Source organism: Egretta garzetta, unplaced genomic scaffold (genome assembly GCF_000687185.1).
Source record: "Egretta garzetta isolate BGI_Z169 unplaced genomic scaffold, ASM68718v1 scaffold246, whole genome shotgun sequence".
Classification (NCBI taxonomy): domain Eukaryota; kingdom Metazoa; phylum Chordata; class Aves; order Pelecaniformes; family Ardeidae; genus Egretta; species Egretta garzetta.
Window position 1 is genome coordinate 1,870,844 of NW_009259976.1, and position 18,738 is coordinate 1,889,581.

Sequence of the window (18,738 nt, forward strand, 5' to 3'; positions counted from 1 at the left end):
GGGGTCAAACAAGTGGGGGGGGGGGGCAGAGAAAAAGAAATGCTATTGTCTTGCTCTCCTTTTTGAGTTATGGGAGTCACTGGATACTTTGGATCTGCAAAAAGACCTTTTTCAAAGCTGCCTTTACTTTTTGCATGAAAAAAAATGCTTTGAATTTTTAAAAAGCTAAATGTTTTGTGGAGCAATCAGTGAATTTAACAAGGATTTTTCTAGTTTGGTTTAAATCGGATCTTTGAGCCAAGAGCGTCCCATTTGTGCTTCCAAAGCTTTAAGGAGCTGTGAAACTGCTGGAAGGCTCCGCAGAGCTGCTGGATGTCCTTCTGCAAGTCTCCTTCACCCTGCTTCTCTAAATACTAATCGCCCCCCCGGATAACACAGCAGCCTCTTGATGTGTGCTAACAAAGGCAGAAACCAGAGCAGCCCCCACGCTGCAGGCATTTATGCTGGGGGCGTGCAGGTCTTCAGCAGCGGGAGGCAAAGGAGAAAGCAGAAGGTAGCTGGCTTTCTTCTTCACCCCTCGGGTTCCGCAGTAACGACGACTCAGTTGGGCCAGTACGGGTGCGAGCCGAGCGCTTACAGAGGATCTATCGTTTATTCAAAAAGTGTCACTTAGGAAATCTTTTGACTGCTTGAATCAAAGTCAGTGGCAGCAGTAGTCAGCTGGGTTTGCTGTGTCTGTCTCAACTCGCAACTCATCGCATGGCCTCGAGAGCGTTTCGCAGCCCCGTTTATGAAAAGCAGAAATAGTTGTTTCTTGTTTCTGTAGAGCTGGGAGTCTTGTGAGCATCACTGGTACGGCTTAACAGCGAAGTGCAATCCTAGTTCAGAAACTGAGGATTCACCAGTAAGGTAACGGCTGAGTTTAGCTCAGGTGGGGTGTATTGCAGCAGGGGGGTGTTGTCTGAGCTACCATCCTGCCCAAAGCCGGGGTTGGGCTGTCCTCTCATTTCTCTGTGAGAGCAAGAGCACAGCATAGCAAGGGAGCAACGTATTCTGCCTTGACATGCAGCAAGCAGGGTGGCTCCCGTACAGAATGATGACAGCGTGAAGATGCTGGGCCTTTCCTAGGGCTCTTCTGGCCTAAATTCTGGAGAGATACAAGGCTACATTTTAAGATCCCAAATAAAAGTGTTTCTTCTGTGTTTTGAAGTATTCTCATAATTTTAAAACAAAGACACTACCCTGCTTTGTTTTCCTTTGTTCCTTGAGTAGTTAATGACTATTAAAACTATGTCATTTTAATGAAGAACTCAGTTTAAGAGTATCTTTTTGAAATTCATGAGCTGCCTTCAAAATAAGTGTCATGGTCTAAAATTTTGAGTTGTAGGGACAAATAGGCAGTTAAGGTCTGAAGCAGTCGAGGCTGTTACACTCAGTGCTCTTCTGCAGGGTTTGCAAAACCAGAGCAGTGCAGCAAATAGTCAGATTCTTGCAAATGTGTATATTTATTAGTAGGAGTCCTTGTACGCTTGTGTTACAAATCCTGCTAAAAGACCAAACTCCAGTTCTTTCCCTTTCTGCTGGAATGGTTGAAAACGTATGCTGTACTTACAGAGAGGCAGTAAACCAAGCGAAAAACCCGCCCATATTTTTACTGTGTGGTGTGCCTACAGCAGCAGGATCCAATTCACAGGTTTGAGCTTTAGATGCTGCCAGAGTGAAAATCAAATCAAATTGTCATCACAGCAGCAGTAACTGTACCAACGACCAAACATTACTTTAAACTCATTCAGTTTCATGTAAACAAAATCAGATGAAGCAAGAGAGACGCTGACAAAACACCAACTCTAGTAACCTACTTCATCTGTGTCTTGGGAGGATTGTCGGGGTCCTACATCTTTCTGAGGGACATAAATGTATTTTTATGTAGGATCTAGATTACATGGTTGTACTTTGAAAATGCAGCTGCGTTCTTGCCTCCCCGTTAGGAGGCCATCTAGCATGTCCAGGGCTTAGGGTTTGCCTCGGTTTCTTTTGCCCAGTGTTTTTTTGTTTTTTTTTTTTTTTTTGCTTATGCCATTGTGTTGGATATGGTTTTCCTTTGGCTGGCTGTTTCCTTCTGCCTCGAGGCTGGACGTCTGCTTACTCTGCACTGGGGTTTTTGCTTTGATCTACTCATTCTCATTAAAGGCCTGTTGGCTTCAGTAAGAGGAATATTGCACTGAAGGCCTTTGAAACTGCTTATGAAATACTCTCCTGTCACATGGGTGGAAAGTATTGAAGACATACCCATGTGAGATTGTGCTAGTGCCACCTGATGTATCAAGCAATATATGTTGAGGTGTTGTCTTGCTAAGTATTTTCATTTTTTACGTTCAGAGGCTGATTTTATGCCCTTCTTGAGTATATTTGTACAGCTAAATCGTCTTCAGATTTGAAGTCTTTGCGTCCTGTTGACTTGGTGGAGCTATGCCATCAAACATCAGCTCCTGTGCTGGCATCTGCTTGTCGCTGGTTATGCCCCGTAACCCAGTGTAGCTCCATTTGACCGGCTGATGGTTTTGAAAGCCATGAGCCCTCCCAGTGACACCAGCTGCCTTTAACAGGCCACTGCTTTTTCACCCCTTACCCTAGTATTGATCTGGGTATTTTGACTAGCAAAACAGTTGGTTGTTTAACAACAAAACTGACATCCAAGGTGTTAAAAGCAGCATTGGTGAAGTATTGTGCTCTTTTCTGGTTTCAGTTTGTAGTGCTCCAGCTTCTGCCATTATTTTGGTTTTGTCTCTATCTACTAGACTGGAGAGCCTTAAATGTTTGCTGCTTTCTTCTTGTGAAGGTCCCTGTGAACTGTAAACAAGTAACTTGTAGATCTTTATTTGGAGATCTAAATAAGGGGCTCTTAAGCCTCCCACTTCAAGGCATCTACTACTGCCTTTGAAACAGTATCGTGCATCTATATTAAACCATGTTCAGTTTTGCATCTTTTTTTATTAGTTGGACAAAAATTCTGGATGTGGTATTCTAGCATCATTGGGATGAACACAAAATACTTGTAATTCTATTTTTTCTGTCTTTTAAATTGCTTTAGTAGTTTGATTTGTTTGAAAATAGCTTTTCTTCGCAATTTCTTAGTGTGTTAACTACGACAGCCGTTGTTCAGACCTCCTCTCAGTGTGGAGTGAGGTAATGCCTTCGAGGTCAGTGAAGTTACACTGAAGCCAGTGGAGATAAGCTGGCTTACTACAGTAGAACGCTGGTCTCCATCTCTATATTCTTTTGGCTTTCATGGATATCTGGCATTTATAGCTGTCAGGAGATGATTGAAAAAGCGATTGATGAAAAAACACTCTTCTGATGTTCTAAAAAGAGAAAATTGCTTGCAGGGTTTCTCTCGTTCATTATGTTTCATTCATGAGAATAATTGTGGGTATAATTAAATGTAAATTTTAGATGCAGTCAGGTACGTCTAGATCCAAACACAACAGCGATGCCTAAGGAGAAGGAATGATTTAGAAAAGGAAGCTGACAGGAAGCCTGGCACAAAATCAGACCGATAGGTTATTTTTCACAATAGTTTTCTTTAAGCCATTCCCAAGATATACAGGGGTGCATAGCACAGTAGGGCGCAGCGTTTGTGCAGCCAAAGGGTCACAGTGCAAGCTGGGAGTTGCATGTGTACAGCTTGTTTTAAGTCACCCAGTGAATTCTCCAGTCTTGTCTCTGTGTCTTTGAAGGTCTGCTCCACGGTATTGAGGGAAGCTGGTGAAAAGTTGCTCCAACTTCTTCCGCTTGTTCAAGAAGAGCTGATAGGAGAATGGCAGGCTGCTGTAGCACCAGCTGCACACCCTGCACAAGAGCTCTTAAAAATACACCATTGAACGTTTCTCACCGCTGCAGTGATTTATTTTTTTTTTTTTCTTTTCCCAGGGACAGCTCTGCCAAGTTTTTTACATTGTCACAGTTCCTTCTGCGAAAGATGGTCAGAGTCTGTTGGAGTCAGTGGAAAGATTTCCATTGAATCCAGATGACTTGCTGGCTCTGAGCTAGACAGGTTTGCACGGATAGTCTTTTTGATGTTAGTGTTGTATGGAAGATTTGGGCATTCAGTGATTTGTAATGGAAAAGGTTACCTCCTGTGAGCACTGGAGTTAGAAAACTAAGCAAAGCTTGGAAGTGTCTTAGTTTCTTGCTGTCTCTTGCTAGTGGTTTATTTTAGTTTTGCTGGCGAGTGCTTCAGTTGGGAGTTGCCTGGGCTTGCTTGGGAGCTCTGATTCCATCAGCAAGGAATGGTTCCTCACTGGAAGCACCTCACCCACATTCAACTAGCAGCGGCTTGCTTTGGTGGTTGAATCACAAATGCTGGAAAAGCAACCTTCTGGTGGTAGGGATGCAGTAGATGATGTGTAAGACAACAGTAATGACCCCGTTATCTTTCCTGGCTTTTTCCCCCACTAGTGTTTTCAATTCTGGAGTTTTACTTGGAACCCCCAAACTCCCACTTAATTTATTTGTAAGAAAGCATGTCCTCTAACTCCAGCCTCTAAATCTGTTTTTGTAGTAGTGTATGCAATTTGCAATGCCTTTTTAAGACACTGCACTAGCTTAATCCATTTTAAATGGCGCTTCGTAGGCTTGTATGGACTTGGGTGCAGACGTGCTTGCATAGCAGAGGATCCTGCTTTCCTTTTATGCTCGGACATTTGATGGCTGATGCGCTAACACATATGATAACATCACGCAAAGGCTATGTTCTAATGTATTGACTTTAACAAAGATCATGAATGATTTATTCTCACCGTAATACTGCCAAACTTTTGCCTATCAAAAGCTACAAATACCTGTACTGGAAGTAAATACGTCTTCTTTATGGCATGCCTGTTTTCACCTTCTGCTCGATGCTGTGGTGAAGTCAGTCCATGCTCCTGCAGAATTATAAAGTGGCTCTGCCATGGAATCGACATTAAAACTTCACAGTACGGTTATGCAGGAGGGCCAGACAAAGCACATGTGTCTCTGTGAAGCTTAATGACATTGATTATTCCATGTAACTTCCCTTAGCTGTTGGGAATTTCTGTTTCTCTTATGTCTTCAAAATGTGTGATTACTCTGTACTTACTTCTTCTTCTCCCCCACAACAGTCAGAATGGGACCTGTACAGTGTCCAGACGCCAGAACACCATTCAGGAGCTTTTGCAAAACTGTTCGGATTGCCTGATGCGAGCTGAGCTCATAGTACAACCTGTGAGTACTTCTTGTTCTGCTTATCAAAAGTGATTATGAATATTACAGGCAATGGATGCTGCATTGTTACCTGGACTCACAGGCTCTGCTGCTTCATCTCCTTTTTCCCCTTTCAGCTGTTTGTGTGAGGCAACTGGGAGTGGAATAGCACACCGCCTTCCTAGGTCTCCCTCCTCCATTTGCACTCAGTGTTCAGTAAAACTGATTGAAATACATCCAGTTAAGAAAAGGGGGACTTCCTGATTTTTAAAAAAACCCCCACCCTTCAAACAGATTCTACTCCATCTTATTTTTCAGCTTTAGATCAAGGCCACTGCCAGTGTAAATAGCTATTAATAATGTTATGACCACTTACAGTCTTTCAGTGTGTCCTGTAGAATATCATCATCATTTTCTGGGTCATAATGAACCTGAACCACCACAGGAGAAACTTTCACGACGTTTATTTTATTTTTCCAGATGATTCCTGAAGAAGCATATGAATCTAGATTAAAATCTTCTTCACTGTTTCATGCCAAATGCATAGAGATGATCTTTGCTGTATGCTACACTGATATAAACCCATAGTGCCTGGGGATGGGTTACTCACTGACACTAGATTCAGTCCTGGCAAACATGGCATGTGGTGAGTGCATCCTGCTATTGAGAGGCCACTGAGATCCAAAAACCATTTGCAGTTTTGGCAGTAGATGTGATTTAATGCACACTTTTGGACCCTCTGTGGACAGATAATTTGTTCAGGAATGAACTCTGTGGTTAGTAGTTCATTTCCTTTTCAGAGATACAGCACGTGTGAGCATGTTTATATAAAAATCAATGCCAGAGTAAATACTGCCTCTTGTTAAGGATTAATATTATTCCAGTGAAGTTAAAAGAAAGTGATGTTTAGTTCCAGCTTGGTGCTATAACATGCATTGCTTACTTTTATGTTTTCTTTTCTTTCTGAGGGACAAAGCAATGAGGCCCATGAACATTTTATTTCAAAATCAAATCACAGCTGTGTTATGTTTTGTTCAGCATAGCTGTGTCCATGTGGGATGAGTTCAAAAAGTTGTGTCTTCCTGCTCAAAGCACCATGACCATACTGCGGTCCACTGCACTGAGAGGGCACATGGAGAATTTGCCTAGACTTTGGGTGATAAGGTGGAATGCAAATGTGACTGGGGATGGAGCTGGTCCTTGGCAGACAGGGTGCACTGTACTTTTCTGCAGGGGAGGAGCAATGTCTGTAAGTCTTAGAACCTCAGGGAAAGTTCCGAAGAATCAGGAGCAATATCCACCAAGTCCCACTAGGACAGAGTGTTTGCTTCTCGCCCTCTGAATGCCAAAGCATAAGGTCTTAAAAACTTAGCACACAGTGTAAAGCCTTGGCTCTGCTGAAATACACATCAGTCAGGTATGCCATTCTTTATGGAAAGGTTTGGTGGGTATTATGTTTTAATAATTTTCTTTTGTATTTTATTTGTAATAAGGACTTTCCAATGACCGTGGATCCTTTTGTTGATTGACATTCTGCCAGTTAAAACTGGCAATCAGAGACCCAGCAGTTGAAACCTGTCATGCTTCTTAAAAATATTTGGTCCTCATAAGATCTCTCTTAAAACAACCAAGCTGAAGCTTAGGTGATGAATATTTAATTTAATCTCCCATCTTTCTCTCTCTCTCTCTTTTTTTTTCTTTTTTTTTTTTTTCTCTTCTCCCTCAGGAATTGAAATATGGGGATGGTGTCCAGATTAGAGGGAACAGAGAGCTGGAAGAGTGTTTTGCACAGGCAAATGACCAAATGGATATCCTGGATGGGCTGATCAGAGAGATGAGGCAGATGGGCCAACCCTGTGAAATGTATCAGAAAAGGTATTGCCAGGGAAGGGCTGGGGGAGGGAATGCGTCTGATACAAGTTTGTGGGGTCTCAAGTGCTCACCTTCCCTGGTGTTGCAGGATGTGACAAATCAGTCAGATTTGTTTGGAGTATGCAACATGGAGAAGGGCCTTGCAGTAATATATTTCTTGCAGAATTTCACACCTTGGTTGTCCCCATGAAATTTTAGTCGATGTATTTTTTCCACAGCCTGTGCTTTCAGCACTTTCTTTGGAATACTTAGTGGTCCAGTGGGAGAGATGAATTGTGTTGTTTCCATGTTTTCTGGTTGTTTTCCTCATAAACGCTAACTGGTTCCTTCCCTTTCAGGCTTCTTCAACTTCAAGAGCAAATGCGTGCCCTGTACAAAGCCATCAGTGTTCCCCGTGCCAGGAGGGCCAGCTCCAAAGGGGGTGGTTGCTACTCCTCTCAGAGTGGCTCAGGCTGGGATGAGTACACGAAACGTGTCACAAGTGAATGTTTAAACTGGATGAGGCAGCAGAAGGTAAATCTGTGCACAACCCAGAGACAATGCTAAGACCTGCTGTTGTTTATGAATGTCGCCTTGCATGTAGTAATGTTTTGGGTGCAAGTAGAAAATTGAAAGTACATGTGAATGCTCGTATATATTCCAAGTTCATATTTTTATTTTTTTTAATTACATTATTGTACCTGTAGTGAGTTTCCACTGAAATATGAACATGACTGTGGGGTCTTCTTTTGCAGAGGAAAAAGTGTGGAAGTTAGATTTGAAAGCTAAGCGAGACACGGCTGTTAACATAACAAAAGGTGTTGGCATGTTTGTGTTTGAGATTATTATGCTCGATATTTCTTTCCTTCCTTCCACAGATTTCCTGTATGACTCACATTTATCTTAACCCTTTACACAGATAGGACCATCTTCGTAGATTTAACCATTGTCCAGTATTTTACAGTTGTTCTCCCCCTCAATCTATCCTTATCACAGTGGGAGCCAGAAGGTAGAGCTGATTGCCACAGGACTTGAATTTCAGAAGTCACTGCTGAAATAGCAACTTCAGCATTTTCATGTGTATCTGTTGCATGTGCAGAATAAATTTGCCTATGCACAGCTGTTGATGATGTAACCTGGAGTAGAATACACATGTTGAGAGCCTGTAGCCTGTTCTTGTGCTGCTGAAGTGAAAGTTGTATGTTTGTGGTTGGACAGCCCTTTCTGAGAGACAGGTAGGGAGGACGGAACAAGTTGGCTGAAGTTATACTTCACAGACTCCTTGTAAATTGAAATTGCATTATTTTTATCTCTCTTTATTAGGCTGTTGCTTAGTGATCCTGTCATTGTTATCTGCATATGGTGCTTGCCAGGTGGCTGCTATGCAAACCAGACGAGGAGGGGAGAGCTCTGTACAGTTCCCATGCTTCTATGTGAGTGCTAGTCATAGTCTAGTCTTTCAGTGCTCTCCCATAGCATGGCATGTTTTAGAGGAAGAAGGGGAAGTGGAGATACACTCCTTGAGTGGTAATGTGTATAAGCATTGCTCCAGGAGAGCAACAGCAGATATGATTGCTCTACACACGCTGTGGGAGTGTAGGCTAATTGTCAGACCTGCCAGGGTTTGAGGAGTGATGTTGCACAGACACTGGGCACGCTTCCAGCGATGAAAGACCGAGAACATGCTGCACCTCCCAAAGACGCCGCGTGACACCCTGCTCAGACACCCCTCACTAAGCACAGGGAGCATAAGCAAGTGCTTTATAGCTGTGTTTGCACACTAAAGCTTCCGTGAAAGTAAAAGGCTTGCTCGCTCTCCCTTCTTCAATCCCTAAGGCAAGGCTGAGGTGGGGCAAGTAAGCGCTTAGCTCCCTGTTTGGCTTTTGAGGTTTTTTTAGGGAAAACTTCTTTAATTTGCCACCATGCCTCTTCTTCCCACCACACCTCGCTGTGTCTCATTACCTGCTCACATTGGGACCAGGATAATGTTTCCCCGAGTAACGTGGTGAGAAGGGGAAAAAGGTCTGAGCAGCTGTGGTTTTTTCTGCTGGTGTTTTTGTGTTTTCTGTCTGGATGGTTTGCTGACAGGAGAATCAGGTGGTAGGAGGGTTGGTCAAATTTCCAGTGCAGAATTAAGGAAAGTGCGGTGAAATCCAGACAGCCTTTGTTCGTGTACTGGCAGCCAGCCAGGGCTGCCGCTGTTGCTACAGTCTCTTTAGACTGTTTAAATATAATGAGAAGGGTCAAAGTCCTGCAACGTTTGGATGGCTGAATGCAGAATGGGTTTGTTTCATGGATTGTTTTCAATGCTTCCTTTGAACCCCTACACTTGAGCATGGTTCGGGCTTTATTGTCGTCGTTGACTCATAGAGATTTGGCTCCAGGCTGGTAATTACCAAATTCTGTCCCAGCCCAAGATTAAGATACCTATTTCTTTAATGTGCGCATGCGCAGACAGGCTTTTGGACAGAGGCAGAGTGTGTCTTTACAGCATAAAAGATGAATAGGAGTTTGAGGAGCTGACCTGTGAATTCGGTGGCTTTTAATATTTGAAAATAATGAAACAAAGAACTGCAGTCAGATAGTTTTCAAGTTCGTAATTATCCAAGTGTATTACTGTTTTTCAAAGGCTGTTCCTAGAGATTTTCACTTGGCATCCTACAATAAGTGTTGCTAAAATGCAAGACAAACGACACGTTCTATAATAATTTCACTTTATCTTCTGTTTTTTCATTTAGTTTGACTGCATTTCACTTAAGTTATTGGAGTTTACATGAACGTAATTAAAATGGAAATTAGCGTACTGGGCTACAGAACTTGACTCTGGATATTTTCACCTGAATTGCATGAATAGCATTGTTTGATAAAGTCATAATTTGTTTTCAGAGTGATAAGAATGTAACTATACTGTAGAACATAAAAGAATAGTTTGGTCCAAAGAAAACAGATGGAAATGCACTACTGAGTGAGCTTCATGTAGTCTAATTTTAAGCAACTTAAGTATTTTCTCTACTTGTTTCTTCTACTTTGGGAGCCTGTCACACAGTTTAAGTGATAACAATTTCTTAAAATTCTTAACCCCCTATTCTGAACTTCCCAGTGTTCAGTTTTACTCTCTGCTACATAGTCATGTTTCCTTCAGTTCAATTCCTTTATTCACCAGTTTAGATAATAATGTTGGAAATGAAAGTACAAACTCTGTCTCTTTCTTCTAGGCTGAAATGGAGCTAGTGAAATGGGGGTTTGATGCAGCATCCATCGAGCAACAAATTGGTGACCATAGGAGGACTCACAATGCCATTGGAGACTATCGCTGGCACCTGGACAAAGTCAAAACAGATCTGGTAATTACTGTCTTCCCTTACATGTTGCTTAGTCTAGATTTATATCATTGGCTCATCGGTGTTCTGCTACAAAAGGGAACGCTGAATAGCTCAGCTTCTCTTCAGAAAGTGCTGGTGTCATGATAGCAACCACTTTCAACCCTAATATGTATTCTTTCACGATTGTTTTGTGTTCCGCTTCTTTCCCCAGAATCTTAAAATGAAAAATTAGTAGCTATTTAACATTTTGTTGTCATGTACCAAGGCTGGCAGATGAATATTGCAACATTTTTTGTGAGAAGAATGGCTAAGAATGATTACTCTCACTTTCTGTCTAGCCACATTAAAAAAGAAAATGAAAGGATAAGGTGGATGCTTAGATACAGCCTTGAGTAATGAGGGAATGTCTGTGAAAAATGCCCAAATTCTGGGCTAGGCTTAGAGCTTTGCTTAGGTGCGGGCTTTTTTGTAGATATTTTTCTTTTCCCCTCTAAGGCTTCTGTTCCCATCTGGATTTTGTTATTGGAATAAAGACAACACTGAAAATGCAATGGTTAACTTCCTCTCCTGTCAGCCCAGCAGCTAGGTATCGGAGAGAGGAGGCTTACTTCATTCCCATTCTTCTTTTCTGTTAATTGTTCACACCGGCAGGAGGAGAGAGAGTTGGATCTAAAGGAAGGGCACTCTGTTCTGGAGCTCTGATCTCTCAGCCAAGTTGAAGAGTGGAGGGGGTGTTACTCCCTTTTCCCGTCTGCTTCAAATAGGAAAGGTGATAATCTGGCTCTGTGGAATACCAGTTCCAAGGCTGTGCAGGTTCCCAGTCATAGAAATGGGAATAAAAATTGGAGCCTCCTTCTCACATTGTACTTTACACTACTTCATAATACTTTACACTACTTTGTAATCTCCAAAGCTAGCTGTAGGACTAGCTGGTTCCCCACAGCTGTCTGGGAGTTTGGTACAGAAAGAGATCCAGTTTCAGGAGCTGTTTTGGTATTATAAGGATTATGTGCAACCTTTCTTATATACTAAGCATCCGTGAGGGAAGCAAGTTTGTCCAAACTTTGATTTTATACTTCTTGTGGTCCTCCAGTGGGCGGATCTGCTACTCAGATATGTCTCTTGCAGGCATTTGCTGGTTACCACCTGTAGTTATACCATCATGATACTGACACTGTAAAGGGGTGTATCAGCAAATAGGCAACTTCTAAAAGGCGCACTAAATATTTGCTGTCTCTGTTTCAGCGGGAGAAGGCTGCAGTTCATCAGCTGGAGGAAGAATACGAAGGACTGCTGGTGAGCACGAGACGTGTTCCTGTCTGATAAGCTCTGTGATGAATGCTCTTTTTGCTTTATTAACACCAGTGGGATAGTCAAGGGACACTGCAGGTTTCAACACGGTGACAGATACATATTTAAATAATTCTAGTCAGCAGTAAACTGACAGTGCTTTGTAGTTGCTGTAAGGTTCAGTTGGAGTCATGAACTTGAGATTAATTCATTACCTGGTGTATAATTGACTTACTCTCACAAGGAAGTTTCTAGTTTGCGTCTGGTGAATGGAGTTGGTCACTAAGCAGATGAAGAGTAGAACTCTAACTCCTTGATGGGAGTAAATGTAGCGGTGAAGTTAGTCTATATACTGGGGCTTAAAAAGTTACTCAAAGGTGGAATTAGAACCAAATTCTGTGTAGGGCTGTGCATCTTCTCCGCTTTGGATCTTCATGTAAAGTACAGTGAGAAACTGTGCAAATGGTAGATTAACCCTTGGGATTGGAAGCTGATTCCTGTACATATTGCAAGCAACGGGATGTGTATTATGATGCGAGGACAGGGAAGGAATCTTTTAATGAAGTGTCATCTGCAAAAGGTGCTGCTACAATGCCAAGGGTGTGCTATGAGCAGCAAATGCAAGTAAAAGTGATGGTAAAAGTTTAGACATTTCTTGTATTTTTTCCCAAGACTTTTTACTTGCCTGCCTACGTTGGCTACACTTGTGTTTGAAATGACTTTCGGAAGCTGATGACTTCAAGTTCCCATTGTTCTATAAATCCAGACATGTTGTCCACTGTTCATTGCCAGCAGGTTTCATAGATGAGTGGTTTTTACTGTTATTTTTAGGGTTTTTTTTAAAAGAAAGGACATGCTGTGTTCTTGGCTTCCCCTTCTCCACCAAGCCCTGGCCTTTCTGTGATTATGGCTACTCTTTTTTGGAATTCCTTGCAGAAATACTCATTTTTGGAATTCCTTGCAGAAATACTCCTTTGAGAGAATGGATCAGCTCCGTCAATTCCAGAACCTCATCCAAGCCACCAGCAGAGAGATCATGTGGATCAATGACTGTGAGGAAGAGGAGCTTCTCTACGACTGGAGTGACAGGAACACTGACATCGCCAGGAAGCAGGAGGCCTTCTCTGTAAGACAGCTCAACCTCCCTATGCTTTCCATGGACTCTCTTTTCGGATAGTGAGGGAGGAGCAGCCTGGCTCAGGGGGACTGGTCACAAAATGGGCATTTCTTCACTCTTTCAAAGTTCCTGGGGATTTTTGTCAAGGCTTTTGGATTAAGTACTGTGTGACAACCTTCTGAGTCGAGACCTGACATCTATTGGAAGATTGTGCTCCTATTCAACCAGCCGTCGTGGTTTCTTTTGACCTTGGAAGCTGGCCTTATCAGTACAGTCTGCTGTAGACCAGTAATTGCATGTAGCTTGTGCACACAGTCATTAACTTGGCATGCTAAACTGAGGGTCTTGAATCAAGCAGTTTAATTCTCCCTGTTAGGACTATGTGGGGGTTCAGAGTCCCCGAATTTGGCCGTGATGTCTGTCACCAGGAAGGAGAGCTATACCAGAGGGAAGTGCTCTCTCTTCCTCTGATGGTTTTGCCACTGAGTGCGCTATCAGAGGTAGTTTGCACTGCTCCTTGTCTTCTGTGGGAAATTGAGCATGTGCGTTTCTTTGACCACTATTGGTGCTGATCCAAATTAAAAAAGGAATGCAGGTTCACACTATTAAGGAGGTACTTTTTTTTTGTTGTTGTTTAGTTTTAGTTCAGTTGTTCTCGATGTTGCAAGATGCAGTCATTTTTGCTTTCATCATTCCTAGAGGCAGAATTTGGGGTGCTTTGCTCTGTGAAGCAGCAAGCCTAGAGACTAGAACTGAGATGATTGTACCTTCTTTGATTCTACTGTCTTCATAATTAACTTGAGTACACTGAATAGGGTTAGCAGGGATAACTTTACATTATCTCAACTCTATGGAAAGTTTTCAAGTAAATCATCCCGTGCAGCGAACATTTGGGTGCTTGTTTAATGCTGTATTTTGGTTGTTTAGAAACGCATGAGTGAACTGGAGCTTAAAGAAAAAGAACTCAACAAGCTGAAGCAAGAAAGTGACCAGCTAGTGCTCAACCAGCACCCTGCTTCAGACAAAATTGAGGTGAGTTAGACTTTGTGTGATTTCACTTGCTCCTTTAGTTGCTACATGGGAGAAGTTCTCATTGAAAGTCTGCAAATGATGCTGCATTTGGACCCGAGAAGGGTTTGCCTGCCAAAAAGCGTGTCCGTTTTTGTCCAGCTTTATGAGCTGCTCTAATAAATGTTATTACCTTCCTCTACAAACCTGGCCACAATTGCAGGCTTCTTAAGAGCTGTCATTGCTATCAAATTTGATGATAGATGCATGTAAAAATTAATACGAGGCTTAGGGAGCTGTCTGATTGACCGCAATGTTGCAGAATTTATGGTAGGAAGGCATGTTGTCATTCTGCTATCTTAGTAGGCATGTTTTGAAGAAAGCCACACCCTTTGAGGGTTTATATTTAATCCAGGTGCAAGTACTTTCTGCACTATGAAATTCATAGTCCATTTTTACAGCTTTCCCAAGACATTTTTGCTTTCACAGCTTGGGGTACATTTACCTTTCAATTATAAAGGCTACAACAATTTGGGAAATTTGATTTTATTAGGAAATGTTGTAGTTGTTATAGTTTTAAGAGTGCACAAGAACCCTGAAACTGAAAGAAGCTAATAGGAAAAAGAATTAGTCCTCTCTGCTTTTCAGTGTATTTACTTTGTTAACTGTTATCATGTTGTGTAAAACCACCATTTCTATTTCTTCTGTGGTCAGTTTCTGCCTTATAGAAAAGATCCTTGTAAGCTCCAGCAGTGAAGTAAAAGTTGTGTGTAATTTTCTAAAGAATAATACATGAGACCTACTTCAGAAGTTTGAATTTAAAAATAGCCAGCATAAAAAAATTGAGTTGACAATGTTCCTTGGAAGAAGGCGAACATTACAATTTGCAATGGAAATATTTGAAATATTTGCACTGCTTTTTGTGCATTTCACCCCTTTTTGTTCATGCACTTCAGTCTTTACGGTGATCAAACAAAATTCAAGTAATGAACAAATTTCTCTCTGCATCCCACAAGCAGGTATTTAACTCTTTTCACTTAGGTAGATGCTTAGAATTCAGGGAACTATGTGCATGAATTACATTATTCTGGTGTGCATGAATTTGTTTTAGCAGATTTTTCATTCGCGTTTATGTGGAGCATAAATAACTTTTCTTGAGTCTAGGTAGGGGAGAGAGATCAGTGTGGTGGTTTAAGTTCTGTATATTACTATTTTTGTTAGGCCTACATGGATACATTACAAACTCAGTGGAGCTGGATCCTTCAGATCACCAAATGCATTGATGTTCATCTGAAAGAGAACGCGGCTTACTTTCAGGTCAGTAGTGATGTGGAGAGTTCACACTACTTTTGTTAAAAGTGTGAATCCCGTCACAGATATTTTTTCTGTACCAGAATCTTTCTAAATCTGTCCACAGTTATGCATAACATGATGTTACCATATTGTAAATGCTACTGTTCAGCCAGATGCGAACTGGGATTTCTCATTAAAGGAATCCCTTGAATTTTAGCAGACATTTTAAGAGCTGTGTACAACTGAAATCACAAACTTTCTCCTGTAGTTCTTTGAAGAGGCCCAAGCCACAGAGTGCTACCTGAAGAATTTACAAGATTCCATCAGAAAGAAGTTCATCTGTGATAAGAGCATGTCACTGCAGTCTTTGCTGGAGCAGATCAAAGAGCTGGAGGTACTGTCACACTCATCCCGCAGGTTATGTTTTGCTTTCCTTGGAAATCAGTTGCCCTCTTCAGATACCAGGTGTACTGCAATGTTTTGTGTACAGTGCTGTATGAACTTGAAAAGATAATGGTGTATTCCTGCCCATTTCTTAGTAAACCCTACAAATGGATCAGTGTTATTTTAATTTGTGTAATACTGTTTGGGAACTCTGACTTCTTTTTAAATCTGGATTGAACCCAAAAAATTCCCAAGTTTCTGACATGCTAACAAATTAAGAAAAGGAAAGACTTTCATTCATAGGTGATAGAGTAAATTTTGCCTCAAAGGATAAGTGCCTTTAATAAATGATTCATCATGCCACTTTATATCACTGTAGTCTCTTTGAAAGGATTTCACTCATAGCTGTTTTAGCTAACTATTTGCTCATCATGACTTAGGTCCTACAACTCCAAATTGAATATAATGGAGGAAAAATGGTCAGTGATGTAAAAGGGCAAGTTGATGAAGTCAGGTTTGAGAGTAGTTGCTACTTTTGGTTTTGGTTAGCATTCACGTTACGATAGATTCTTTCCATTTTTACACATCACTTTAACCACATTGCAGATCTGTATGAAAAACCTGCCTTGCAAGTTCTGCAGCTTGCCAGAACTGCAGCTAAAGGAAGTTTTGCCTACAGTGAGCTCCAGATATATCCCTCTCTTAATAAACCTGTAGGAACTAAATGTGTTTTCTTTTTAGAATGAATTTTTACATGCAATTAATCTTTGCAGAATGAACGAGAGAGAATTCTTGAATACAAGAGGCAAGTGCAGAGTTTGGTGAATAAATCCAAGAAGATTGTGCAGCTGAAGCCACGTAACCCAGATTACCGGAGTAACAAGCCTATTATCCTCAAGGCTTTGTGTGACTACAAACAGGATCTGGTACTGTATCCCTTTCTGGCTGAGAATGACCATCATGTAAATTAGAACGTGGCAAATGATTTAGTGAACAAAACCCCCTTTGTAACCCCTTTGTCTGCTTTTGGTCAGCATTTAATTTCTTCGATGAAAAAGCTCTGACTTTCATGCAGTTATGAATAAATAAGCTAGGTTCTGGTTGGTTAATAAGTTTAGTCAAAATTATTATTATTATTATTATTATTATTATTATTATTATTATTCCATTAAATAGCATTAATACTCATAGTTCAAATTAGCACAGAAAAGTCTCATTGATAATTGGGTTAAGATTGTTATACAGATGCTTCCCAGCATCTATCCCTGTCTTTTGGTGATTGCTTAGCCTTCCAGTGTCCCTCTGGGTCTTTACGTCAACAATTCATCTAACAAAAGATGAGGGAATGTACAATAAGTCATTGGTATCCCAAGTTTTTTGCTGGATGGAGTATGAAATTGGTGGTGGTCGTTTCTTCCTTCTCAGTAATGGGGCTGCCTGAGTTTATTTCTGTATTTTTTTTTTTCTTGACAGTCTGCTTAAATGCGTTTTCTGCTTATGTACTCTTTTCTCTTCATTGGTCCCAATTACCCAGTTTTCCTGTTCCGTTATCTGTAAAACTCATTTTACCTGGCTCACTAGGTTGCACTCCTGCAGCAACCAGTAATTGACCACTGTGATTTGTATTTATGATCTGGGGTTTCTGCTATCCGCTCTGTGTCTGTGATCTTCCATACAACATTTTATTCCAGAGTCACAGAAGTTCAGCCCACATGGAGTAACTACTTGTTAATACTATAAGCTAAACAAATTTAGGCAATGGTTACCTGACTGCTTGACAATTGCTCTTGCAGTTAAGCATGCTAAATTCTGCTCAGGTGAAGGTAAGCCCAGACAAATCTGGAGCCCCTGCAGGTCAATGCAAAGCCTGTGGCCTTCTACTAGTTCTGTCAAAAATCCATTTGCTAGCTGTAGAAGTGTGATGGAAGAAGAGTCCTGTCTGGATAAATGATAGGAGGAGCTTCCTCCTGTTGGATGTGAGTGGGTTGTAACCTGCACCGTGGCCACACCCATGGCCGCAGGGTGTCAGGATTTCTGGTGGTTGGTGTTAGTGGATCTAGCTCTGCTGCACTTGTTCCCAGTCCCCTTGCAAATACGGAGGCAGTACTAAGCATCCTTATGCCTCCAGATCACTGGCTTACAGCCATACATGGTTGTGTAGCTTACGGTGGCCATGTGTCCACACTCAGCCTTTGATGTTTGTCATGGCGAGCCCCAAGTCTGATGATCAACTGGACTGGCAACGGCTCAGAGTGTTCTGTGGCTCCTACTTGGTTTTCCTGGGTTTTCTTCACATGGAAACCAGATTCAGGGAGAGGGGGTAGATCTGTACTGATCTTTTGTCCCAGTATGAAGCCAAGATGCACACCCAGACCTGGCAGCTGGGAAGCCCTCCCACTTCTGTGATTTAGATGCATCTTCCTTGTCTGTCTCTCCTAGAAACCCCATCTTACTTAACTAAAGAAAGAAATGTTGTTCTGTATTTCTTACAGAAAACGGTGCGCAAAGGAGATGAATGTATCCTGAAGGATAATAATGAGCGCAGCAAGTGGTTGGTGACTGGCCCTGGAGGAGTGGATATGCTGGTGCCATCTGTTAGTCTTATCATTCCACCCCCCAATCCCTTAGCAGTGGATCTTGCTACCAAGTGAGTTGCTGCCTGGGTTTGGACACTTGCCATTGGAATTAGATAGAAGAGTTCATGCAAAATAGCAATGAACCACAAAATCTGGTCTGTGCCTTGATCAGAGTGCCCCCCCACGCTATAAGTGTGGGAGATTAAAGACTAGACCCCTGACTTGATGAAATGCACTTCAGTGAAGCTTGCTGGGATCTAAAAATATTTAAAACTTAACTTTTACAAGGTTTTTCTCATATCTAATGATGAAAGTCATGGTGGATGTTTTTTGGGATGTTTTGTAACTGTGCTACAAAGATGCACACATTTTGACCATGAAATTTCTTTTCTCATCTCAGAATTGAGCAGTACTATGAAGCTATTTTAGCTTTGTGGAACCAGTTGTATATCAACATGAAGAGTCTGGTATCTTGGCATTATTGCATGATCGACATTGAGAAAATCAGAGCGATGACTATTGCCAAGGTAAGACTTCAGCTGGCCTCACCTGCAAACCAGGGACATCCATGACCTGACCTCTGCTGTCCCAAACAGTGCTTGCTGTGTCCTATGCAGATGTATGTTCTTGTCGTGGTTTAACCCGGCTGGCAACTAAGCAGCACGCAGCCACTCGCTCACTCCCCCCCTCCCTCAGTGGGATGGGGGAGAGAATTGGAGAAAAGAAAGAAAAG

General features: G+C 41.8%; 1 protein-coding gene across 1 annotated transcript in view; it reads left to right on the forward strand.

Moving 5' to 3' along the window:
- The window catches only part of LOC104127689 (desmoplakin), a 36,562-nt gene that overhangs the window by 1,636 nt on the left and 16,188 nt on the right, over positions 1-18,738 (forward strand). Inside the window, exons 2-14 of the mRNA XM_009640377.2 lie at positions 767-849; positions 5,082-5,184; positions 6,890-7,038; positions 7,374-7,548; positions 10,230-10,358; positions 11,583-11,633; positions 12,592-12,753; positions 13,672-13,776; positions 14,974-15,069; positions 15,314-15,439; positions 16,203-16,355; positions 17,922-18,076; positions 18,406-18,532. Coding sequence (XP_009638672.2) covers positions 767-849; positions 5,082-5,184; positions 6,890-7,038; positions 7,374-7,548; positions 10,230-10,358; positions 11,583-11,633; positions 12,592-12,753; positions 13,672-13,776; positions 14,974-15,069; positions 15,314-15,439; positions 16,203-16,355; positions 17,922-18,076; positions 18,406-18,532 — 1,614 coding nt within the window. The remainder of the gene's footprint in view (positions 1-766; positions 850-5,081; positions 5,185-6,889; positions 7,039-7,373; positions 7,549-10,229; positions 10,359-11,582; positions 11,634-12,591; positions 12,754-13,671; positions 13,777-14,973; positions 15,070-15,313; positions 15,440-16,202; positions 16,356-17,921; positions 18,077-18,405; positions 18,533-18,738) is intronic.